Source organism: Sus scrofa, chromosome 6 (assembly GCF_000003025.6).
Source record: "Sus scrofa isolate TJ Tabasco breed Duroc chromosome 6, Sscrofa11.1, whole genome shotgun sequence".
Lineage (NCBI taxonomy): Eukaryota > Metazoa > Chordata > Mammalia > Artiodactyla > Suidae > Sus > Sus scrofa.
Window position 1 is genome coordinate 155,716,996 of NC_010448.4, and position 26,827 is coordinate 155,743,822.

The window sequence follows — 26,827 nt, forward strand, 5'->3', positions numbered from 1 at the left end:
TAAAGCTATAGTACTGAAAATGATTACAGATTTTCAGAAGAAATATTTATAACGCAATTGATAGTCTTTGATGAAAAAGGACAAGATACCCCACTCCATACAGAATAAACTAATATAACTGGTGAATAGGTTGAGTCTACTTCACATGAACTGTGAAAAGGGAATTTTATCTGAGAACTCTAGAGGAAATAGTTCTATAAAAGCAATCCTAACAGGCACCCACCTCTAACTAAAATAAATAGTGTAGAGCAGAAGCACCCACTGTGTCACCTCACCATAGGCTGATCTGATTTATTAACAGAATTCTCAATCACTTTTCTGCTCTGTACATCCTTGGGGTATAAGAGAAAAGAAGTGATGGAATTCTAATAAATTCAGCTGCCGATTCCTATAGCACAGGTCTTCACTAAATACTGTTGGATCTAAAGACCTGGTTCAGACTTCAGGTTGACTTTTATTTTCTTTTTAAAGACTCGATGGTGATCGTGTGCTTCTAGCCAAAGGGGTATGATACCTGTCTCTCTTTCTGGAGATGTCAATAGCCATTACTGACCACAACCTAGATTTTATTAATTCACAATGAAATTTTAAATGCTGACTGATTTCCATAGTCCAGTAATGAACGATGGTCTAAAGGAAACCCCTCACTCAGAACTTCCTCCCTCAGAAACCCTACTGTCTCTGAAGTGCAGATGATCAGGTTATACTACCCAATACCCTTTCTTATTATAGTCATTAATCAATCTCCTTGTCAATGCCCTCTCATTCTGATTTAAGGTCTTTTTGCCTGCTACTAATGTTGTCAACATTCTGGTTGTCTAATATACAACCTCTAATTTCCTTGACCTCCTCAGTTCTAATTCTCTCTCCTTCCACACACACAGCCACTCACTCTTTCGTTATAGACTAAGACTAACTCCTCCAATTATGCATGGGATTCCTTTGGCCCACCTTCTAAAGAACTTGGTTACTACAAACTGCTCTTCGTTCCTGTATCAATCTCTCCCTCCTGACTGAATCATTCCCTTTGGCATACATTCCATAACACCTCCCGTCTTAAAAAATAAACCCTGTCTACCAACATCCATTCATGATAAGAACTCTCACCAAAGTGGGTATAGAGGGAACAGGCCTTAACGTAATCAAAGCCCTTTATGACAAACCCACAGCAAATATAATACTCAATGGAGGAAAGCTGAAAGCCTTCCCACTAAAATCTGGAACAAGACAAGGATGCCCACTCTCACCACTGTTATTCAACATAGTATCGGAAGTCCTAGCCACAGCAATCAGACAAAAGAAATAAAAGGCATCCAAATAGGAAGACGAGAAGTAAAACTGTCACTGTATGCAGATGACATGATACTATATACAGAAAACCTTCAGGACTCCACACAAAACTACTCGAACTTATCAAAGAATTTAGTAAGCAGCAGTGTACAAGATTAACTTTCAGAAATCGGTCACATTTCTATACTTAAACAATGAAATATTAGAAAAGCAATACAAAAACACCTTTTAAAATCACACCCAAAAAAATCAGATACCTGGGAATAAACCTGACCAAGGAGATGAAAGACTTATATGCTGAGAACTATAAATCATTAATCAAGGAAATTAAAGAGGATTCAAAGAAATGGAAAGATCTTCCATGCTCCTGGACTGGAAGAATTAGTATCATTAAAATGGCCATACTACCCAAAGTAATCTACAGATTCAATGCAATTGCTATCAAATTACTCATGACACTTTTCACAGAACTAGAACAAATGATCCAAAAAAAAAATTTTTTTTTTGTCTTTTTGTCTTTTTAGGGCCACACCGACAGCACATGGAAGTTCCCAGGCTAGGGGTCTAATAGAAGCTGTAGCTGCCGGCCTATGCCAGAGCCACAGCAATGCCAGATCTGAGCTGCATCTGCGACCTATACTACAGCTCATGGCAACACTGGATCCTTAACACACTGAGAGAGGCCAGGGATCGAACCTGCAACCTCAAGGTTCCTAGTCAGATTCATTCCCACTGCGCCAGGACGGGAACTGCAACAATCCAAAAATTTATGTGGAACCACAAAAGACCCAGAATTGCCAAAGCAATCCTGAGGAACAAACATCAAGCAGGAGGCATAACTCTCCCTGACTTCAGGCATCATTACAAAGCCACAAAGACAATGTGGTACTGGTGCCAAAAGAGACAGACAGACCAATGGAACAGAACAGAGAACCCAGAAATAACCCAGACATCGACAGTGAACTAATCTTCGACAAAGGAGACAAGAAATAAAATGGGAAAAAGACAGTCTTTTCAGCAAGTGGTGCTGGGAAAACTGGACAGCTGCATGGAAATCAATGAAACTGGAACACATCCTCACCTCATGCACCAAAATAAACTCAAAATGGCTTAAATAATTAAACATAAGACCCCATCAAACTCCTAGAAGAGAACATAGGCAAAGCATTCTCTGATACCAACCTTACAAATGTTTTCTTAGGCCAGTCTCCCAAAGAAATAGAAACAAAAACAAAAATAAACCAATGGGACCTTACAAGCTTTTGCAGAGCAAAGGAAACCATAAAGAAAACAAAAAGACAACCTACAGAATGGGAGAAAATAGTTTCAAACGATGCAACCAACAAGGGCTTGATCTCCAAAATATAGAAACAACTCATACAATTCAACAGCAAAAAAACAAACAACCCAATTGAAAAATGGGCAAAAAACCTGAATAGACATTTCTCCAAGGAAGACATACAGATGGCCAACGGGCATATGAAAAAATGCTCAACATCACTAATTATTAAAGAAATGCAACTCAAAACTACTATGAGGTACTACATCACACCAGTCAGAATGGCCATCATTAGTAAGCCAACAAATAACAAATGTTGGAGAGGGTGTGGAGAAAAGCGAACCCTCCTGCATTGTTGGTGGGAATGTAAATCGGTAAAACCACAGAAAACAGTATGAAGGTACCACAGAAAACTAAAGACAGAACTACCATATGATCCAGCAATCCCACTCCTGGGCATATATCCAGACAAAACTCTCACGGAGAACAAAATTGTAGTTGCCAAGGCGGGGGAGTGGGATGGACTGGGAGTTTGGGATTAGTAGATGCAAAAGATTTCATCTAGAGTGGAGAAGCAATGAGATCCTGCTATATAGCACAGGGGAACTATATCCAATCACTTGCGGTGGAATATAATGGAGGATAACGGGAGAAAAAGAATGTATATGTAACCGGGTCACTGGGCAGAAACTGACAGGACATTGTAAATCAACTATATCATTTTTTTAAATCAATAAATGTGTTCAGACTTAAGGATTAATTTCTGGCCTAGAAATACAGATTTGAGAATCTTTAGGACAGAAATGACAAATGCCACCGTGGCAGTAGATGAGATCACCCAAAAAGGGTCCACTAAAATCACACCAGCTCAGAACACCGAAATACATCATACCCAAGGGCTAGGCAGATAATGAGAGGCTCCTAAAAGAAAGTTTCAAGAAGAGGCAAGAATGTAACAGGAAAGTCAGAAAACCAGGACGCCACAAAAGCCTACAGACTGCATTTCAAGGTGGTGATGATGAACAATGTTAAAGAGCTGACCACAGGATGGATAAACAAAGACTTTAAAAAACTGGTAGGCAAAACCATCTCTACCAAATTAGAAAGTACTGATCTTTTGACCAGTCAAAATGCAGTTTTCTAAGAACTATGAGGAAATAAAAAACAAGTACAAAAAAATCAATTCAACAAATCTAGTTCATGGAAAAGTCTGGAGTTTCCTTCTGGTCCTGTTTATTCCTTTTACTTGTCTTTCGGTGGAATTTCTTTCAAGTTGAGTGAGTAGAGAAACTGTGCAATGTATAACCTTCATACTTACTATTTAGTTTTCAAACCTTCCTGCTAATTCTAGAGGCCCATTCTTTAGCAAGGAAACATTCTTGGCAGTTAGTCCAAGACTGCAGAAAATAAAACTGCTAAAAGGACCAGGTTTCTCTCTCTGTTTAAATCATCAACTCTACCAGAGGCCATGTTAATAAGCTTGTTCTGCAGCAGGAACGCATGAGTACCTTTTTCAAAAAAATTCAGATCCACAATTAAAGAGACAATGCAGCTGAATGGATGAAGTTCAAGGCTAGAAACCAGAAGCTTTAAACTTCTCTCTGCTAATTATCTTCTGACCAACCCTGAGAATATTCTATAAACTCCTTCACAAAACAGCAAATAATTAAACAATTCAATAACAATGAAATAAGTAGTCAAGTCAAAATCAATTATAAATAATTACAGAAATGGAAGAAAACACTAGTAGATATAACACCAAAAGAAGCTCTTAAATCCTTGTGACAACTGACAACTGCTTATTGACAAAATCTAATTTGTGTTTATAGGAGCAGAGCACGAACTAGGACTCACACCCTAAATGGACAAGATTTCCATGGGATCTCTCAGGGTTGGCATTCTAAAAGTGACGAGGTCAAGGAACAAGGAAGATGCAGAGAGAGCTCTCCCTTCTCCACTCTCACTTTGGCCTGTGATCCTTTCAGTCCACTTTTTCAGTTTTCTCCTCTTTTACAGAAGTGACCACTTACTAAGGAAGAGCAAAGAGATTTAGCTTAGAAGTCATTCAGCAAGTAGAATAAAGCCATAGCTAACACAGAGTTAAAGTCAGATATGAACTGTTACAGTTAACCAAAAATCATTTGGAATCATAAATGGACTGGAAACAGCTTGTAGGCCACCAATTCTTGCTTTGGAGCCAATGTACAACAAAGTATTAGGCATTATAACAGTGAGAAAGACATTTAATCCTCAAGTAGAACCATGAAGTATCTCCATTTTAAAGTTAAGGGAACAAAGAGTAGGAGAATGAGTCACTGAGCTCATCAGTGATATCTGAATTCTTATGATAATCTTTAAAAACCTATATACATGAATTCTGGATCATCTAGAGTACAGGTCCTAGATGAGAACCTTATGATCAAGTACTGCCACGCAATTTCAGGGGCCTCATTTGTTTTCATTTATGATCAGGTGAACTTCAAATATACATCAAATGACACTGAAGCTTACTGTTAGAATAAAGTCTTCATCATAGTGGTGTGAGAACTGAGTCATCACAGGTCACCCAGTGGCCTGCCAACCCCCAAATCCTTCTCTGAACAGTCAGCGGCATATTCATATTCATGCTGTTAGTAAGATACACTAAGTGGGCCCGCTCCTTTAACATACCAATTTGCAACTGTTTCTTAGCAATAAAGTATCTAGTTAGAGTAAAGACTAAATGCGTGTTGCAAATCCCAGCAATAACTGGATCAGCCATTCATTTAAGGACTTCAAGAATGTTACTCTATTAGTTTCCAACTGCTGCCACGTTAAGAACTTAGTGCATAAAACAGCACAAATATATTATGTTTTATCTCACAATTTCATAGGGTAGAAGTCTGATACATGCCTCACTGTGCTAGAATCAAGGAGAACGGAGCTGCATTGCCATCTGGAGGCTCTAGGGTAAATCCACTTCTTTGTCTTTTCCAACTCTTAAAGAGAAACCACCTTCCTTGGTTCATGGCTCCCCTTCTTCCTCCATCTCCAAGGCCAGGCAGAGCCTGAGTCCTTCCCACATCCCATCACTTCAAGCTTGCTTCCGTCTTCAAATCTCTTCTCTGGTTGTGAGCTCCTCTTCCACACTAAATGATCACTGTTATTACACTGGGCCCACCCAGATAACCTAGGAAAATCTTCCTATTGTTAGCTGACTAGCAACCTTAAATCCACCTACAACCTTAATTCTCCTCTGCCATACAATATAACGTATTCACTGGAAACAACGGCATCTTGGGGATGGGGGCACAACTGTCTACCACAGCTACTAGGCAGCCTTGTTATGAGGGATACCAAGTCGTTCCTGACATCCAAAGATTGCTCACTAACAAAGTTTAGGCTAAATCTAATGTCTAATTATAATGTATGAACTGGCAAACAAAGACTGAAAGATAATAATACCATGTTTCTTCCCAGTTTTCTTAGTATCAGAGTAGAGATTAACAGCATAGCATTTGGAATCAGGTATGAACTCAACTACTAGCTCTGCAATTTACAGCTATTTGACCTGGGACAAAGAGATACATGATTTTCTTATATTTAAAAATGAGCATAATACTACCACCTTAGGATGAAGTGAAATTATATATGTAAAATGGTCAATACAGTTTCTAGCCATTATCAGGCATTCAATGAAAAAAAGCTTTTATTAAACTCTATCCAAGCTTTAAGATAAAAATACAGTTTTCAGCGTTTAGCACATTATATTTTTGCAAAAGTATTAAACGCTGCCCCCAAATTATGTAAAGGAACAACACTATGGCACACTTAATGTTTAAACCGTCTATGGATATAGTCAATTTTAAATTTTTATCTTTCAATTTAATTAGCTTATTACTAATCTCAATTTACTTACCTTCTAATTTTGCAGCCTATCTTATCCAAAAAAAAAAAAAAAATTCATTTGCCTTCCTAAGAGCTTTACTATAAGTAATCAAAATAATGATTGCAGTTTTGCAAGTAATACTATGGCAGATAATCTTTAACTGCTACTTTCCACCTTTTCAAAAAAAAAAAAAAAATCCTGATATGCTAACTTGAAGTAACTAGAACAATATTACAAAATAATTCTAGAAACAGCAAGTCTAGAATTCAGCAGTCCTAAATGATCTTCAACATGAATATGACAAAGAAGAGGCAACGTAAATTACATTTTTAGCTCTGAACCAGAAGTATGCAAAAAAGGATTGATGGAGGTTAAATGAATTAATGCTTGCTAAATATAAACACGAAAAACTGTATTTTTATAAAAGTTTAACTGAAAATTATTATTTATAAATTGAAATATAATATTTTAAGACACTTCATCTTTTATATTATCAAATGCAAAAATACTTACAGTTTGATAATATGAGGATGACGGAAGAGTTTTAGATTTTGAATTTCTCGTTTTATTTTTCCAACAACATCTAAACTGCGAATCTTCTGCCTATTTAAAATTTTAACTGCCACTTTATGGCCTGTCAGTTGATGTTCTCCAACTAGAGAAAAGAAAAAGGGAAAAAACCTGTTGTCATAGTAATGTAATCGTTTATTCATGCATCCTTCCACTGTAACCCCAAATTTCTTTATTCATGTATACCACTTTGATATAATTTATTTCATAGAACTAAAGATATCTCTTTTCATGTCTGTCTCTTCCACTGGAGTATACATTCCTTAAGGAAAGAAACTGTATCTTAGTCTTCTGTATCACCACCTAGCTTAGTGATGTTAATTAACTATTTGTGGAAAAATTACTGAATTCCACATTCCCACCTAAAAGTATAATCAAATTTGAAACATCTTCTGGACAGAATACAATTTACTATGTTTTGTTAATCTCATTCTTTGTCCCCTTCTGGTTAACCCAGTCATACATTATTGAAGAACAAATAATTGCTATAATAACTCATAATTAAATTAAAACTCATAACAAGTTTAATTACCATTTCATCAGAAAATCTACATGTACCCCTTCTTTTTGGCCTTTTCTATAAAGCTTTCTAATTTTCTTCCTCTTTGATGGAATCTCTACTTCTTTAAAACTCTTACAGTATATTTAGAAAGCTCAAGTGTCATTTACCATTTTTAGGCTATAATAAATACTTGTGTTTTTGACAAATCATACCCTTCTTGAATAAGACAATCAGTATTCATCTGAATCTCCCAGGAAGTATACACCACAGTGTCCTGAACACACATATCGCACTTCCTGGTTTCAAAATATATTACAAAACTATAGTAATCAAAACAGCATAGTATTGGTATAAAAACAGAAAAAGAGATCAATGGAATGGAATAGAGAGCCCAAAAATAAACTCATGGATGTAAGGTCAATTAATTTATGACAAAGGAAACAAGAATGTACAATGAGGAAAAAAGAATGAAAATAGATCCCTATCTTACACATTACACCAAAGTCAACTCAAAATGAATTAAAGACTTAAATTTAAAACCAAAAGCCATAAAACTTCTAGAAGAAAACACGGTAAGCTCCTTGATATTCATCATGACTTTTTGGACTTGAAAAGCAAAGGCGGAGTTCCTGTTGTGGCGCAGTGGTTAACGAATCCGACTAGGAACCATGAGGTTGCAGGTTCGATCTCTGCCCTTGCTCAGGATCCAGCGTTGCTGTGAGCTGTGATGAAGGTTGCAGACGCAGCTCAGATCCTGCGTTGCTGTGGCTCTGGCATAGGCCGGTGGCTCCAGCTCCGATACAACCCCTAGCCTGGGAACTTCCATATGCTGCGGAAGCGGCCCAAGAAATGGCAAAAAGACAAAAAAAAAAAGAAAAAAGAAAAAAGAAAAGCAAAGGCAACAAAAACAAAAACAAGTGAGATTAAATTAAATTAAAAAGTTTCTGCACAACAAACCATCAACAAACAAATTATTTTAAAAAGGGACAGAGGAACAGAATAAACATTTTGCTAAAGGAGGTATACAAAGGGCCAAGTACACGAAAAGGAGCTTAACATCACTAATCACCAGGCAAACGCAAATCAAAACCACAATTAAATATCACATCACATCTGTTAGAATGTCTGTCATTAAAAATGAAGAAATAGGAGCTCCCATTATGGCTCAGCAGTAATGAACCCAACAAGTGTCCATGAGGACGCAAGTTCAATCCTTGGCCTTGCGCAGTGGGTCAGGGATCCAGCGTTGCCATGTGGTGCAGTGTAGATTGCAGGTGCGGCTGGGATCTGGTGTTGCTGTGGCTATGGTGTAGGCTAGCAGCTGTAGCTCCAATTTGGCCCCTAGCCTGGGAACTTCCATACGCCATTGGTATGGCCCTTAAAAAAAAAAAAAAATTTAAAAAAGCTCAAAATTATCAGTCAGCAGGGAATGTAAATTAAAACCACAATGCTATACAATACCACAGCATGCCCATGACAACAGCAACGTGCCATGGGTAAACAGACTAGAAACAGCACTTGGACGAAAAAGAATACAAGAAAATCCTTTTCTCAAAGATATACCATATATTTCAATTATAATTTGATTTCTTAACCAAAAGTTATACTTCAGAAAAGAGATTCTTCTCAAAATCCAGTTCTCATAAATCTTTCGTATTAAGAAGGCATTTTCTAAATTATTTTAAACAAATGACTATGTATGAAAGACATTTGTCTAAACAGGTGCCATTCATTACCTGAGAGAAAACTCCTTACGCAATCAGTTTTTTTAAAAAAAGATATTTGTCATGGATATGGCAATAGGATCATTATTCCTGGAGAATAAATTCATACTACAAAAGTGGAACAATCACCCTAAATACGCCTTTTAAAGATCACTTAAAAAGCAGTATACTGTATGGCCACAACACTGTGATGTTACTAAGTATAACGGTATATGACAAACGAAAAATACCCAAAGCTCTAATGTTACACTAGTGGGTACCTATTAGAGTATTGCACAGAGATTCAAAATACTTTAAATGGAAATGAATATGGTATTCTAGAACACTACTGCATATGATTCAAAAAACAGCCCTAATAATGATAAAAATCTACAATCTGAAGTAGAAAAAAAAGCAGTGTTTCTTGTTTATATATGATATGACTTTAAATATGTTTATCTAAAATAGAAACACATTATAAATAGAAAAAAGACATGTACATGATTTTTTTTTTTTTTTTTTGGCCACACAACATGTAGTGACTTGATGTGGTATATCAGTTCCCAGACTAGGGACTGAACCAGGGCTGCAGCAGTGAAAGCACAGAGTCCTAACTACTAGACCACCAGGGAACCCCCCAAGAATGTTTAATAGCAGCACGAGTCACAAAAACTCAAAAGTAAAAACTACCAAATGCCTATATGTAACAGATAGATAAATAATGGTATAGTCTTAATGTAATACTCTTCAGCAACGGAAATGAATAAATTAAAACTGCATGCAAGGACATGGATAAATCTCACCTTCAAACATAATAATTCTATGAAGTTCAGGAGTTCCCGTCGTGGCGCAGTGGTTAACGAATCCGACTAGGAACCATGAGGTTACGGGTTCGGTCCCTGCCCTTGCTCAGTGGGTTAACGATCCGGCGTTGCCGTGAGCTGTGGTGTAGGTTGCAGACGCGGCTCGGATCCCGAGTTGCTGTGCCTCTGGCGTAGGCCAGTGGCTACAGCTCCGATTCAACCCCTAGCCTGGGAACCTCCATATGCCACAGGAGCGGCCCAAGAAATAGCAGCAACAACAACAACAAAAGACAAAAGACCAAAAAAAAATAATAATAATAATTCTATGAAGTTCAAAAACAGATGAAACTAATCCATGGAGAGTGGTTACCCTTCGTGAGGGTGGAGAACATAAACAGTAACTAAAATGGGGCACAAAGTGGGGGGCTTGTGCAATATTGGTCATTTTTTGTGCCTTTCGATAGTGGTTGTAAGGCTATGTTCAATCTGAAAATTCACTGAGGATTCAGGTAAGATATAACTTAGAATGTATGTACTGCTTTACATTTGTGGAACAATTCAATAAAAAAAGTTCAGGAGTTCCTATTGCAGCTCATCAGGTTAAGAACCCGACATAGCGTCTGTGAGGATGTGGGTTCAATCCCTGGCATCACTCAATGGATTAAGGATACAGCCCGCAAGATGTACCACAGGTCACAGATGCGGCTTTGATCTGGTGTTGCTATGGCTATGGCATAGGCCACACCAACACCTAGCCTGGGAACTTGCATGTGCCACAGGTATGGCCATAAAAAGAAAAAAAAAGTTAGAAGAACGTTTGGATGACACTATACTCATACCTAGGCTACTAGAGCCAAGAGACATCGTGTATGTCAACAAGCAGGGCTTCGTCTGGCTTTAGCCACCCTTACTCATTTGTACCAAGAGCCTTCATTCTGGGAGTCAGGAGAGTCACATGATGCACATACGTTCTGACCACTACCTTCACCAGACTCCTGCCAAAATAACACAAGCCTCCTTTCTTCACCCATGGAGAAAGAGAACACAGTCTCATCGCTTTTCTCCAAACTTCTCTTCCCTCAAAGTTCTTTAAAGGACAGTTCTCAACAGGAAGAAAAAGAATTCTCCTTTTGATATACACCACTGATTAAACAAGTACTATAGGCACCTTATATACAAATCTTATTTATTCCCCAGAACTCTAAAAGTAAACATTATTAGAATACAAAAATATAATACCTTTTAAAATTGCACCCCCCCAAAAAATCAAATACCTGGGAATAAACCTGACCAAGGAGATGAAAGACTTATATGCTGAGAACTATAAATCATTAATCAAAGAAATTAAAGAGGATTCAAAGAAATGGAAAGATCTTCCATGCTCCTGGACTGGAAGAATTAGTATCATTAAAATGGCCATACTACCCAAAGTAATCTACAGATTCAATGCAATCTCTATCAAATTACCCATGACATTTTTCACAGAACTAGAACAAACAATCCAAACATTTATATGGAACCACAAAAGACCCAGAATTGCCAAAGCAATCCTGAGGAACAAACATCAAGCAGGAGGCATAGCAATCCTGAGGAACAAACATCAAGCAGGAGGCATAACTCTCCCTGACTTCAGGCAATATTACAAAGCCACAAAGACAATGTGGTACTGGTGCCAAAAGAGACAGACAGACCAATGGAACAGAACAGAGAACCCAGAAATAACCCAGACATCTACGGTCAACTAATCTTCGACAAAGGAGCAAGAAATAAAATGGGAAAAAGACAGTCTTTTCAGCAAGTGGTGCTGGGAAAACTGGACTGCTGCATGCAAACCAGTGAAACTGGAACACACCCTCATGTCATGCACCAAAATAAACTCAAAATGGCTTAAAGACTTAAACATAAGACAAGACACCATCAAACTCCTAGAAGAGAACATTCTCTGATACCAACCTTACAAATGTTTTCTTAGGTCAGTCTCCCAAAGCAACAGAAATAAAAGCTAAAATAAACCAATGGGACCTAATCAAACCGACAAGCTTTTGTACAGAAAAGGAAACCATTAAAAAAAAAAAAAAAAAAAAAGACAACATATAGAATGAGAGAAAACAGTTTCAAATGAAGAAACTGACAAGGGCTTAATCTCTAAAATACACAAACAACCTATACAACTCAACAGCAAAAAAAGCCAACAACCCAATAGAAAAATGGGCAAAAGACCTGAATAGACATTTCTCCAAAGATACACAGATGGCCAACGGGCACATGAAAAAGTGCTCAATATCACTGATTACTAGAAAAATGCAAATCAAAACTACCATAAGGTACCACCTCACACCATCAGAATGGCCATCATTAATAAATCCACAAATAACAAACGTCAGAGAGGGTGTAGAGATAAGGGAACCCTCCTGCACTGTTGGTGGGAATGTAAATTGGTACAACCACTATGGAAAACAGTATGGAGGTGCCTTAGAAAACTAAACATAAAACTACTATATGATCCAGGAATCTCACTCTTGGGCATATATCCAGACAAAACTTTCCTTTAAAAAGGCACATACGGAGTTCCCGTCATGGCGCAGTGGTTAATGAATCTGACTAGGGACCATGAGGTCGCGGGTTCGGTCCCTGCCCTTGCTCAGTGGGTTAACGATCCGGCGTTGCCGTGAGCTGTGGTGTAGGTTGCAGATGCGGCTCGGATCCCGCGTTGCTGTGGCTCTGGCGTAGGCCGGTGGCTACAGCTCCGATTGGACCCCTAGCCTGGGAACCTCCATATGCCACGGGAACGGTCCAAGAAATAGCAAAAAGACAAAAAAAAAAAAAAAAAAAAAAAGGCACATACACCCACATGTTCATTGCAGCACTATTCACAATAGCCAAGATATTGAAACAAACTAAATGTCCATCGACAGATGATTGGATTAAGATGTGGTATATATACACAAGGGACTACTACTCAACCCTAAAAAACAACAAAATAATGCCATTTTCAGTAATATAGACGGAACTAGAGACTCTCATACTAAGTGAAGTGAGTCAGAAAGACAAATACCATATGACTTCACATATATCGGGAATCTAACATAGGGCACAAATGAACATTTCCCCAGACAAGGAAATCATGGACTTGGAGAACAGACTTGTGGTGGCCAAGAGGGAGGGGGAGGCAGTAGGAGGGACTGGGAACTTGGGGTTAATAAATGCAAACTACAGCCTTTGAAATGGATAAGCAATGGGATCCTGCTGTATAGCACGGGGAACTATGTCTGGTCACTTGTGATGGAGCATGATAATGTGAGAAAAAAGAATGTACACATGTATGTTTGACTGGTCACCTTGTGGTGCAGCAGAAAACTGACAGAATGCTGTAAATCAGCTATAATGGAAAAAATAAAAATCACTGTAAAAGAAAAATAAATAAAAGTAAACATTTTCATCCCCAGTTTGCAGATGAAGGAACTAGGAATTAGAGAACAATGAGTAGCAAAATGGTTTATTTGCCTCCACCACCCACGCTCAAAGCTCACATTACTTTACCTCCCACTAACCAGGCACTCTCAATTCTAACATATCAAGAGTGTTTACTTGCACGTTTACCTTTTTATTTCCGGCATGTCAGCTGAGAAACCAAGACACAGTAAAGGCATTGAGACTAGTGGTGTTGACTAAGGATGGAGGGACAGTGTGAAGAATAATCAAGGAAGGAGAACTGCTGTGTTCAGTGAAGATGCAGGCTGGGGTTGGGGCTGTGGCCTTTGGGATGGAGCAGATATATGTAAGTTGTTTCTCAAGAGCTGCCTCATGTCAAGAAAACAAAACATGGACCAAAACAATCCCATAATATGTAACATGCACTATACTTTTACTGAGGGAATAAGGGCAGCAAAAACTATCCTTGAAAACCTTTTTTCTCTTAGTTGTTTTTACCTCCTGTTAGCCTGAGCACTTGTTAATTCATACATTTAAAAAGTATTTTCTGAATGTCTACTGTGTACTGGGCATTGCTCCAAATGCTGAAAATGCAGGTATAAATGAACTTGCATTCTGGTGAAGAATATAAACAGTAAACACACACACAACGACAGAAAATGAAAATTGAGCAGAGTACCAATGACTGGGGTGGAAGTGGGGAAATAGGCTATATTAAATAGATCAGGAAAGGCCTGAGGATGTGATTTTTCAGCAAAGACTTGTTCTACAGCTAATTCCTTTGAGAAATGATTAAATAATATGCTGTATTCTGCTTTATTTTTAAAACTCATCTTTATATTGGCTTGGATTATAACTTTAAAGTACTTCTTTAAAACCTAATAAAGAATTCCATAGGAGAATCAACTTAGTTTTCACAGAATTTTTTTTTCTTTTTGCTTTGCCCACACCATGCAGAAGTTCCTGGACCAGGAACCAAACTTGCACCACAATGACCTGAGCCACAGCTGTGACAATGCCAGATCCTTTTAACTGCTATACCACCAGGAAACTATTTTTTTTTTCAATATCATTTAAGATGAATCATTTACATAGTCATGGTAAAAAGTTTTCTGGTATAGAAGAGATTATTTTTATTTTTAAAGTGCTGGAGAAGGTATTAAAATTCCGGTCAGAAATAAAAAATTCTTTAAAAAGTTCATATTAAGTTCTCGCTCCAGATGAACAGAACCTTCCAGAAATACTCCCAAAGCTTCTTAAACCACCCCCTTCTTATAGTTTCAACTTTGGTCCTTCCTCAAGTGTCTCTTCTTTTTCTTTCTCTTATTCTACATGCTTTGTCTACCTCTTTTTCCATTTCCTTTCCTGGCTTCAATCATTTCCCCTCTATGCCCATTAACTGCCCACCTGAGTAACTGTTGTTGTCAAATATATTTACTGAATATAACTTTATGTTCCATAGGCTTTTTTTTTTTTTTTTGGCTTTTTAAGCCCACACCTATGGCATATGGAAATTCCCAGGCTAGGGGTCGAATTGGAGCTGCAGCTGTTAGCTGGATGCTTAACCCCACTGAGTGAGGCCAAGATGGAACTCTCATGGATACTAACTAGTCAGATTGGTTACTGCTGAGCCACAATGGAACTTCCATAGGATTTCGCTTTAAAGAAGAATTGTGAAATGATTTAAAGTTCCCTTCCAAACAAAAAACAGAAAACTTTTTCATCTCTAGCACTTTTAGGTGTTCATTTTAGTGGCTACCCTGCAGATTACAACATTCATCTTGGATTTACTAGACTCTAACAGAATGTTTTTACCATTTTGTAGAAATGCATGTACTTTAGAACACTTGAACTGTTTTTCCTCTCCCACTTTTTCTGTTGTATTTTAGTCCTAAGTATATTTTAAATCTAACAAGATGTCATTACTTGACATAGCCAGTATCTATTTAGTTGTGCATATATTCACCCTTTCCGATGGTCTTCCTTTCTTCTTGCACCCTTGCTTCCATCTGGGAAAGCATCATTTTTTTCTGCCTGAAGACTTCCCTTTGGTATTCCCTTTACTGTGGGTCTGCTGGAAACAAATTCTCTCAGTTTGGGTTTACCTAAAAATGTATTTTGCCTTTATTTTTGAAGAATATATTTGCTGGATACAAAACTATATGTTGGCAGTTCATTTCTCTCACCTCTCTGGAGATACCATTCGACTCTTTCCTTGCTTTCGTTGTTTTTGTTGAAAGTCAGCTTATTTTTGTTCCTTGAAGACAATATGCCTTTTATATCTTTTTCTACTTTAAGATTTTCTCTTCACATTACTGGCCCCACCCCCATCTCTGCATTGACGGATGCAATCCACTCAAGTATAGGAGAATCTCAAGCAACAAACGAACAAACCCAGTTTTGGGCAGTTTTTCCAATAATGTGCCTCAGAATGGTTTTCTTGTGTTTACTCTGCATAGGGTTCATAGATCTTCTGAATCTGTGGCTAGATGTGTTTATCACTTTTGGAAAATTTTTCCCCATTTTCTCATCAAGTATTGCTTCCGTCCCACTCCCTCTCCCTTCTTCTGAAACTGTCAAAGTGCCTTCTCTGCATAGCATCAGTGGTCTTGGGTTCGGAATGACATTCACATTCAGAGGGCACGGTAAGAAGTAATCTTTTTTTTTTTTTTTTTTTTTTTTTTTTGTCTTTTTGTCTTTTTGTTGTTGTTGTTGCTATTTCTTGGGCCGCTCCCGCGGCATATGGAGGTTCCCAGGCTAGGGGTCGAATCGGAGCTGTAGCCACCGGCCTACGCCAGAGCCATAGCAATGCGGGATCCGAGCCGCGTCTGCAACCTACACCACAGCTCACGGCAACACCGGATCGTTAACCCACTGAGCAAGGGCAGGGATCGAACCCGCAACCTCATGGTTCCTAGTCGGATTCGTTAACCACTGCGCCACGACGGGAACTCCAGAAGTAACCTTAATGCCAATTTTAATTAACTTTTGGGAAGGATTTAGGACTGGAAACATAGTATCAGTATGGCAATATCAACAGCATCTTTATCAGGAGTCCTTAAAACATCCAGTTCCTACTTCCCAAGCCCTTAGTCAATTACATAAGCCAGACTAAACTGTAGCTGGACACAATCCACTGCAGCACTCATAACCACATGGAACTACAGCTCATGCATGCAGCTAAGCCCTAAACAAAGGGTACACTGAGTTGTTGTTAGAAGAGACATCATAAAGAGAAGCTGGAGGTCTAGTTTCCTACAAATGTTATGCTGGTAAAACAATGTTGCAGTAATGCAGTTCCTTAGAGTATAACATGTGCTTCCATAATCCTCTCAGTCCGGATGTAATTCATCAATCACAGGTAATTTCACAATAAATACTGTTGTTTAGTATCAGAACTGAAATATCACATTTATCTTGTGATATCTAAGAGAAACTATACTAAAAGAAGGTAAACCTGAGGTCATCTTTCCAAAGGAAAAAAAATCTTAAGCCTGCAATTTTTTTCTCTGCAGGTTCCAATAACACATGTTAGCGTTTTCACTGTGTTCTCATGTCTCTTACACTTTCCATCATTTTGTTTCTCAACACTTTAGTCTATACCATCTTCTGACCTATCTTCTAGTTCACCAATTCTCTCTTCAACAGAATCTATTAAACCATCCATCCATAGAGTTCTATTTCAATTATTATATTTTTCAGTAATAGAATTTCTTTTTTTTTAATATAGATTCCTGTTCTCAGCTAAAATTTTGCAACTTGAACATATTTTTTTTTTCAGCTGTGCCCATGGCATGCAGAATATCTGGGGCCAGGAAACAAACCCAATGCCACAGGAGTGACGCAGGCCACAGCAGTGACAATTCCAGATCCTTAACCCACTGAGCTACCAGGAAACTCCTTCCATTATGAACTTATTAATCACATTTTTTGCTTTTTTTTTTTAGGGCTGCAGCTGTGGCATATGGAGATTCCCAGGGTAGGGGTTGAATCAGAGCTGTAGCTGCTAACCTTCGCCATAGCCACAGCAATGTGGGATCTGAGCCGTGTCTGCGACCTACACCACAGCTCAAAGCAATGCTGGATCCTTAACCCACTGAATGAGGCAAGGGATTGAACCTGCATCCTCATGGATGCTAGTCAGATTCATTTCCACTGAGCATGACAGGAACTCCTTTTGCAGTCATTCATCTGTTGATGAGCATTTAGGTTATTTCCACATTTTTGCTACTATGAAAAACGTTGTGGTAAAAATGGGACTGCATATATACCATCAAAATCCTCTTTTCCTTTGGGTGTATTCCTAGAAGGGGAATTGTTGGGTCATATGGTAGATTTACTTTTAATGCTTTGAAGAAGATCCACATCATTTTCCACAGTGGTTGGAACAATTTATACTCCCACCAACAATGTATAAGGGTTTCATCTTCATCACATCTTCACCAGCACCTACTTTGTTGTCTTCTCAATGACGGTCATTATGAAAGGTGTAAAGTGACATCTCACTGTGGTTTTGTGTTTCCCTATTAGTGACATTGAGCATATTTTCATATATGTTTGCAATTTTCATGTGCTCTTTGGGAAAAAGTCTATTTATTCTTCTGTCCATATGTTCACTGAATTGTTTTCTTACTAAGATGACAGAGGTTTTTGGAGATTAACCCAGTATCTGATATATGGTTTGCAAGGTTTTTCTTCCATTCTATAGGTTGTCTTCCTTTTGTTAACAGAAGGCTTCTTTTGCTGTACAGAAGCTATTAAACTTGATGCAGTCCCACTTGTTGATTTTTGTTTTTGTGTGCTTTTGGCCTCATGTCCAAAATCAGTGCTAAGACCAGTAACTTGCTGCTTCTCCACATTTTCTTCTAGGGATTTTACAGTATCAAGTCTTATGTTTAAGTCTTTAATCCATTCTGAGTTAATTTTTATGAGAGAAGGTTCCAATTTCCTTACCCTCCATGTGTTCCTCCAGTTTTACCAGCACAATTGGTTGAAGAGACAATCCTTTCCCCACTGGGTATCCTTGGTTTCTGTCACATACTAGCTGACCATGTACACTGGGATTTAATTCTGGACTCTCTGTTCTGTTCCATTGCTCAATGTGTTTATTTTTATGCCAGAAACATACTGTTTTGATTACTACAGCTTTGTAGCACAGTCTGAAATTCATAAGGGTGATACCTCTAGCTTTATTTTTTCCCTAGCATTTCCTCAGGATAGGCCTTTCAGAGTTTTTGTGAATCCACATAAACTTTAAGATTTTCTTCTACTTCTGCGAAGAATACCTTTGGTATTTTGATGGCGATTGTAAGAAATTTGTAGGTGGCTTTGGATAGTATGGCTATTTTAATCATATTAATTCTTCCAATCTATAAACACGAGATGTATTTCCATTTGTTTGTCTTTAATTTCAGCGAAGGATCAAAATTTTCACTGTATAGAGCTTTCATTTCCTTGGATAAGTTTACTTCTGAACATTTTGGTTTTTTCTACTACTGTGAATGAAAGTTTTATTTCAGATGTTTCGTCATTAGTGAAAAAGAATGTAACTGATTTCTGTATGTTGATTTTGTATCCTGCCACTTGAATGAAATTAATTCCAAGGGTTTTTTTTAACTCTAGGATTTTTTATATTTAAGATCATATCATCAGCAAATAGTGATAATTTTACTTTTTCCTTCCTGATTTGGTGCCTTTTCTTTGTCTTTCCTAATTGTTGTAGCTAGGATTCCAATACAGACTCAGTCTTAATAGGTTGTGTGTTTCTAAAAATGCATCAATTTCTTCTAGGTGATGTAATCAGTTGGCATATAATTTGTTCATAATAGTCTTCTATGATTCTGTATTTCTGAATTCAGTTCTCTCTTCTTACATGTCTAATTTTACTTATTTGACTTTTTTTTCCCTTAATCTAACAAAAAGTTTTGTCAATTTTGTTTATCTTTCCAAAGAACTAGCTCTGAGTTTCACTGATCCTTTCTATTGGTTTTCTGGTCTCTATTCATTGATTACCATTCTGATCTTTATTATTTCCTTCCTTCTTCTAACTTTGGGCTTAATTTGCTCTTCTTTTTAAAATCCCTTAGGTATAAAGTTAGGTTGTCTATTGGAGATCTAATTTCTTTCTTTTCTTTTTGCTGTACCCATGCCACATGGAAGTTCCTGGGCCAAGAATCAAACTTGCAACATAGCAGCAACCTAAGCCACTGCACTGAAAATGCTGGGTTTTTTTTTTTTTTTTTTTTTTTTTTGTCTTTTTTTTTTTTTTTGCCATTTCTTGGGCTGCTCCCACGGCATATGGAGGTTCCCAGGCTAGGGGTCTAATTGGAGCTGTAGCCACTGGCCTACACCAGAGCCACAGCAACACGGGATCTGAGCAGCATCTGCGACCTACACCACAGCTCACGGCAACGCCAGATCGTTAACCCACTGAGCAAGGGCAGGGATCGAACCCGCAACCTCATGGTTCCTAGTCGGATTCGTTAACCACTGCGCCACCACGGGAACTCCTGAAAATGCTGGCTCTTTAACTGACTATGCCATAAAGGATCTCCTCTAATGTCTTAATATATGTGTTTATTGCTATAAACTTTCCTCTCATCACTGCTTTTGCTGCATCTCACAATATTTGACATACTATATTTCATTTATCTCAAAATAATTTTTTACTTCCCTTTTGATTTCTTCTTTGACCCAATGGTTGCTTTTTGTTGTTGTTGTTGGGGTTTTTTGTCTTTTGTCTTTTTTTTTTAGGGCCACACTCATGGCATATGGAGGTTCCCAGGCCGGGGGTCGAATTGGAGCTGTAGCTGCCAGCCTGCACCATAACCACAGCAACATGGGATCTGAGCCACGTCTGCAACCCACATCATAGCTCACGGCAATGCCGGATCCTTAACCCACTGAGTGAGGCCAGGGATTGAACCCGCAACCTCATGGTTACTAGTCAGGTTAACCACTGAGCCGCAATGGGAGCTCCCAATGGTTGCTTTTAAGTGTTGTTTAGCTTTCATATATTTCTAGATCTTGTATCTTCTTGTTGTTGATTTCTGGTTTCATACCACTGCAATCAGAGAAAATGGTATGATTTCAAATTTGCTAAGATTTGGTTTGTGGCCTATCATCTATCCTGGAGAATGTCCCATGTGCACTTGAGAAGAATGTGTATTCTGCTGCTGTTAGGTAGAATATTCTCTATTGGTCCATCTGTTTCAAAGTGTGATTCAATTCCAGTATTTCCTAGTTGAATTTATCTCTATGATCTGTTGACAGTGTAATACTAAAATCCCCTACAATTATTATATTATTTCTCCCTTAAGATTGGTTATTATTTGCTTAATACACTTTGGTGCTTGCATGTTGGGAATATATGAATTTACATTTGTTATATCTTTTTTATATACTGATCCCTTTATCATTGTACAATGACCTTCTTTGTCTCATTATACTTTTTGATTTGTCTATTTTGTCTGCTATAAAAATGGCTTTGTCCCCTTCTTTTGATTTTCATTTGCTTGGACTAGCATCATCCATCCTTTCACTGTGAGCCTCTGCGTGTCTTTAGAGCTGAAGTCCCCTGTAGTTTGGTTTTTTTTTTTTTTTTAAATCCATCTGGCCAATCTGTGCCTTTGGACTGGTGAGGTCAATCCATTTACATTTAGGGTGATTACTTATATGTAAGAAATTTACAAAAAAAATAAATAAATTTTAAAAAATTAAAGAAAAAGAAATTTATTACTGCCATTTTATCTTACTTCCATTATTTTATCTCTCCATTTTTTTCCTCCTTCTTCTGTCAACCTTTGTAAATTGGTGATTTTTCATGGTGATTTGCTCAATCGCCCCCTTTTTTTCATTCTCCACTCTATATTTTTGTTTGTGGTTATCAATAGACTTACATAAAATTTTAATAGATAAAATAGTCCTTTTTCTGCTGATAGCAATTTATCTTCATTTGCCTATAAAGGTTCCATTCTTTTACTCTTTCCTCTTCACATTTCTTACATCACAAATTATCCTTTTATTCTGTGATTACAAGCTGTGGTAGCTTTAGTTCTTTTCCTTTAACCTTTGTATTATAATTAAGAGTTTAATATTCTAAGTTAGTTTTTTGATTCTCATCTTAACCAGAGATTTGTGTAATCTTTTCATTCCAGCTTGAAGAGCTCTTTTCAACAGTTCTTATAAAGTAAGTCTTATAAGGCAAGGTGGTGAGCTCCCTCAGCTTTGGTTTGAGAAAGCCTTTATTTCTCCTTCATATATGAAGGATAACTTTGCCAAACTGAGTACGCTTGGTTGGCAGCTTTTATCTTTCAATATCTTAAATATGTCATTCCACTCTCTCTTGGCCTATAGAGTTTCTGCTAGGAAATCTGCTGGAAGCCTAATGAGGGTAACTTTGTAGGTTACTGTCTGTTTTCCTTTGGCTGCCTTTACAGTTATATTATTGACTTTTGACAGTTTTAAAATAATGTGTGGCCCTAAAAAGACAAAAGACAAAAAAAGAATGTGTTTTGAAGAATGTCTTTTTGTGTTAAAATTAATCAGGTATTTCTCTAGTACACTCTCTGCTCCCTTTTCCCTCTCTTCTTTTTGACTCATCAGATGAATGAAGTCTGAGAGTTCTTGTAGGGTTTCACTTTTTAAAAAATTTAGTTCTCTCTCCTCTATCACCTGAATCATCTATTTATTTCTGTCCTCAAGCTTGCTAAATCTTCCTTCTATCTGATCTGCTTTATTTCCATTGCATTCTAATTCTTCATCTCATTATTGAGTTCTTTAGCTCCACAATTTGTTTCCTTTTTAGAATTTCAAACTGTTTGGTAAAGCACTCCTTTTGTGAATTTTATTCCTGATATCATTGTATTGCCTAAGTTTTCTTATAGCTCACTGATTTCTTCATAACAGCTATTTTCAACTCTATCAGACCACAATATTCCATGTACTTGGGTTTGGCCATTGAAATTGTCATTTTCTTTTTGTGGTACCATATTACAATGACTGTTTCCATGGTGTTTGATGAAAAGAGCCTTTCTTCCAAATTTGATGTAGCCCTTCTTTCTTTAGGCAAAGCTTTGTTTACTCTGCTCCTAACAATTTAAGTTGGCAATTAGAAGCCTTCCTTTTGTTTTCCACAAGGTGGCGGTATAGCACATGTTTTTTGCTTTTTTGGTTTTTTTCCTTTTCTCTTACCAGTGCTAACTAATCACCAGTTGGGAGTGCACGTTAAGGAGGGAAAAAAAAAAAAAAAAAAAAAAAAAAAAAAGCTGGCAGAGAAAAATAAGAGGGAAGGGTGGCTGGCAGCAGAGTGGGGAAGGTGTATACTTAGCACTTGGGGCTTTGGGTGTGCCCACTGCCTAGTAGAGGGATCCCCAAATCTGGGGTTGGGGGAGTGGTCCAAGCAACCTGTGGGCAGTCCTCTTGCCAGAATTCTAGCACCAACAGCAGGAGATGCTTTCCTTCAGTTCTTTCCATCTGCCTATTTCCCTTTCCTTCCTCCAGTCAATGAGGTCGCTCCTCAGAGAAGGCAACAGATCTGTCCAGCTGCAGCATGCACAGCTGGATAGACACCAACTCACCACCCTCAGCCTTCATCTCCTCCGTCAAAAAGTTCTGTGCTGGCCCACTCCCAGACCTGCTGCCACCATCTCTATTCTGTCACCACTCCCTAACTCCACAGCCTCTTCTGCAGTCCAGCACACACACTTTCGGGTACAAGGATGGCTATCTTGTGTGTCCTTGTATGCTACGCAGGAGTGTTGTTTTTTTTTTGGGGGGGGAGTATGCATGTCCAATTAGTTACAAATTAAAGGGGAGAGAAAAACAGAGTAACTCACACCATCATAATGCTGACATCACAATTATTTAAAGTCCCTATCTGATTGCTTGAATATTTGAATCACCTAGGAGTTTGTTTCTACTGTCTTGGCCTTGTCTCCTAGAATGCTGAATATTGTGTGTGAAAAACTGAAGAGGGTCTGCCTGATTTTACTCTCCTCCAGAGAATAAAGATAGGAAGCAGATCATCTTAATAAATCTGGGACTAGGGTGAATCTAACGATTTCAGTCTTCAGAGGGTTGCAACCCAACACTCAACTAGTTACCTGGGACTCTCCTCCTTGATAAGCTGTGAACCCCAACCGTTGTCTCCCCAGGATTTAAAATCTTCTTAACTTTTCTCCCTTTTAGCCACTGCTCTCTGGCTTCTTACAGTTACTATTTTTACAAATTAGCAAGTGACTCAAAGAGAAAAGTCAAATGAAATATCAGACTGACTCCAATGCATTTTACCCCTCATAGGGATACCGACCAGTCAAGTCCCAGCTGCCTTAATTTTCTTCATATTTTCTAATTGTTCTTAACTAGAAGGTTGATTTGATACAAGTTAGAAGTCATAGCCAAGTATGGAAGCCAACCACAGTAGGAAAAAAAAAAAAGTATATGCAATAATAGAGTATTAAAGTTAAAGAGAACTCGGTATTAATGACTTTCCATTCAAACCAGAAATTTTATGGCAACAATCTTGATATCCACCTGGTATCCAAGTAAATCTGTCAATAACGGAAATATAAATGAATTGTGGTACAAGTTGTACTACTCCTAGACAGTCTCCTTGAAAGAAAGATCCTCATTATTCTGGATTATAATTTACCTCCTTAAGAATTCACTCAAGAGTCACAGATTCAGCCTTGAAAGCGTGACCCCTTTTTCCATGTGACAGTACCTTAGCTATTTAAAAACAGCCAATCACTTAAAATATGTTTTCTCATAGTATGAAAAATATCCTTTACTATATCTCATATGGCATACTTTCTGAACTCCTATAGTTATAATGATCATTCTGTAAATGAAATATAATCGGCTAAGTTTTTCTTCCAAATTATGGAACCAAGAACTGAGACCAATAGTCAAGATTTAGCTTAAGACAAAGTAAAGAACTATTATTTTCCACCTAATAACAATCTTTAAATTTAGGCACTCATATACTTGCAAAACTTGTGGTCAGATAAAACTTCAACATCTTAGAAACTGGCTATCAACTGTTCCACTCTTTTATGCACCTGTTTGTCTTCAGTTTTAACCTAAGGACTAGATTTGACACCTGTTCCCATTCAATTTTACGTAATAATCCAAAGAATCTACATAAATATAAACTGATTCTGTGATTTCTCTATTAATTATATCATCTAGCTTTGTACTATCCCAAATAGGAACTCTTACTATACTTAATAAATGGAGTAAATGTCCAAGATTTCCCCTGACAATGACACCTGAATTCTTTGAGAACAGTTGCTCAGCAGCAATAAGCCATCCAGAGTACATTTCTTTATCTTGTCCAAAAAAGACCATAAGGCACAAAGTCAAATTTCTTGCTAAAATCAAGCTTATAGCATATAGCAAAACTGTTACACTGTCAACTGTGAATTAGAGCTCTAAAGAGGCCTGGTATAAACTGGAGTAAAATGTGGATTCATCATATCTTATTTGACTTAGAATTCAAACGTGAAGCAAGAATCATTTAAGTAAATTTGTGATGAACATGCCCTCTTTGTTTTAAATTAGTAAATTATCTATTGTAGTATCATTGCCACATTTTTAACACTGGTAAAAATAACGTTCTTAAAAGTCAACATGACTAAACATGGTAGATGTTTAATATGTATTGGTTCTATTACCATTAACTAATTCTGGAAGAACTAAAGTCAACTATGGAATACATGTAGTACCAAGTTATACTCCAAAACATTAAAAATGAAAATGAAATTAATTCATACTTACAGTATTTACCAAGTAAGAATTTTTTTGTTGTTGTTGTTGTTGTTGCTATTTCTTGGGCCGCTCCCGCGGCATATGGAGGTTCCCAGGCTAGGGGTTGAATTGGAGCTGTAGCCACTGGCCTACGCCAGAGCCACAGCAACACGGGATCCGAGCCGCGTCTGCAACCTACACCACAGCTCACGGCAACGCCGGATCGTTAACCCACTGAGCAAGGGCAGGGACCGAACCCGCAACCTCATGGTTCCTAGTCGGATTCGTTAACCACTGCGCCACGACGGGAACTCCAAGAAGTTTTTTTTAATGTATGGCATATACATACATTTTTTCAATTTTTTTATTGTTATTTCCCTGACACGTTTTCTTTCCTACTGTACAGCATGGTGACCCAGTTATTCAAATATTTAATTCCATTAATTTCCAATTATGATAGCTAGGTAACTATCTCATAACTAATTTATAACTTAGAAATTGAGAGATAGTAAATGAGAACAACATATTGCTCATTGTGGGCTTTTTTTTCCCTTGGCCACGCTCACAGCCCATGCGAGTTTCTTGGGCTAGGGACTGAATTAGAGGCACTGCTGTGACCTATGCCACAGCTGCAGCAATGCTGGATCCTTACCCACTGCACCACAGTGGGAACGACCATTGTGTTTTTAATAGTGCATAAAATGTACAAAATAATATGAAGAAAAAAGATTCTTAAAAAGTATTTTAATAAATTGATACATTAGCATTCAGGGTAAAAGACATTATAGAAAGATTTGATGCTTATCTTTAATCATATGATTATCCTAAATAATAGCTGTTTTAGGAGTTCCCTTGTGGCACCGCAGGTTAAAGGATCTGGTGTTTTCACTGTGGTGACTCAGTTCACTGCTATGGCACAGGTCTGATCTCTGGCCTGGGAACATTCATATGCTGCAGGGATAGTCAAAAAAACAAACAAAAAGGCTCTTTTATAAAACTAAGGGCAAACTTAAAAAGAATTTTTAACACTTTAAAAACAAAGGCACCACCAAGGAGTTCCCATAATGGCTCAGTGGAAACGAATCTGACTAACATCCATGGGGACGCAGGTTCAATTCCCGGCCTCGATTAGTGGGTTAAGGATCCAACACTACCGTGAGCTGTGGTATAGGTAACAGAGTCAACTTGGATCCCATGTTGCTGTGGCTGCAGCTGTGGCTGTGGTGTAGGCTGGCGGCTGTAGCTCCAATTCAACCCCTGGCCTGGGAACCTCCATATGGCATGGGTATGGCCCTAAGACCAAAAAAAAAAAGAAAGAAAGAAAAGACTTTGCCTTGGAGTTCCAATTCTGGCTCAGCGAAAATGAATCTGATTAGGAACCATGAGGTTGCAGGTTTAATCCCTGGCCTCGCTCAGGGGGTTAAGGATCTGGTGTTGGCATAAGCTGTGGTGTAGGTGGCAGACGCGGCTCGGATCTGGCGTTGCTGTGGCTCTGGCATAGGCCGCTGGCTACAGCTCCGATTCCACTCCTAGCCTGGGAACCTCCATGTGCCTTGAGTGCGACCCTAAAAAGCAAAAAAAAAAAAAGGCACCACCAAAAGAAATACAGAAACATTTATCAGAGGCAAATGT

At 38.0% G+C, this 26,827-nt stretch overlaps 1 protein-coding gene across 3 annotated transcripts in view; it reads right to left on the reverse strand.

Moving 5' to 3' along the window:
* PRKAA2 (protein kinase AMP-activated catalytic subunit alpha 2) overlaps positions 1 to 26,827 on the reverse strand; it is a 70,892-nt gene that overhangs the window by 33,604 nt on the left and 10,461 nt on the right. For all 3 annotated transcript variants that reach the window (XR_002344420.1, XM_021093564.1, NM_214266.1), the window contains 1 exon segment: positions 6,951 to 7,092. Coding sequence is in view for 2 of the 3 variants with exons in the window: in XM_021093564.1 (XP_020949223.1) it covers positions 6,951 to 7,092 (142 nt within the window). In the remaining variant the exon portion in view is untranslated.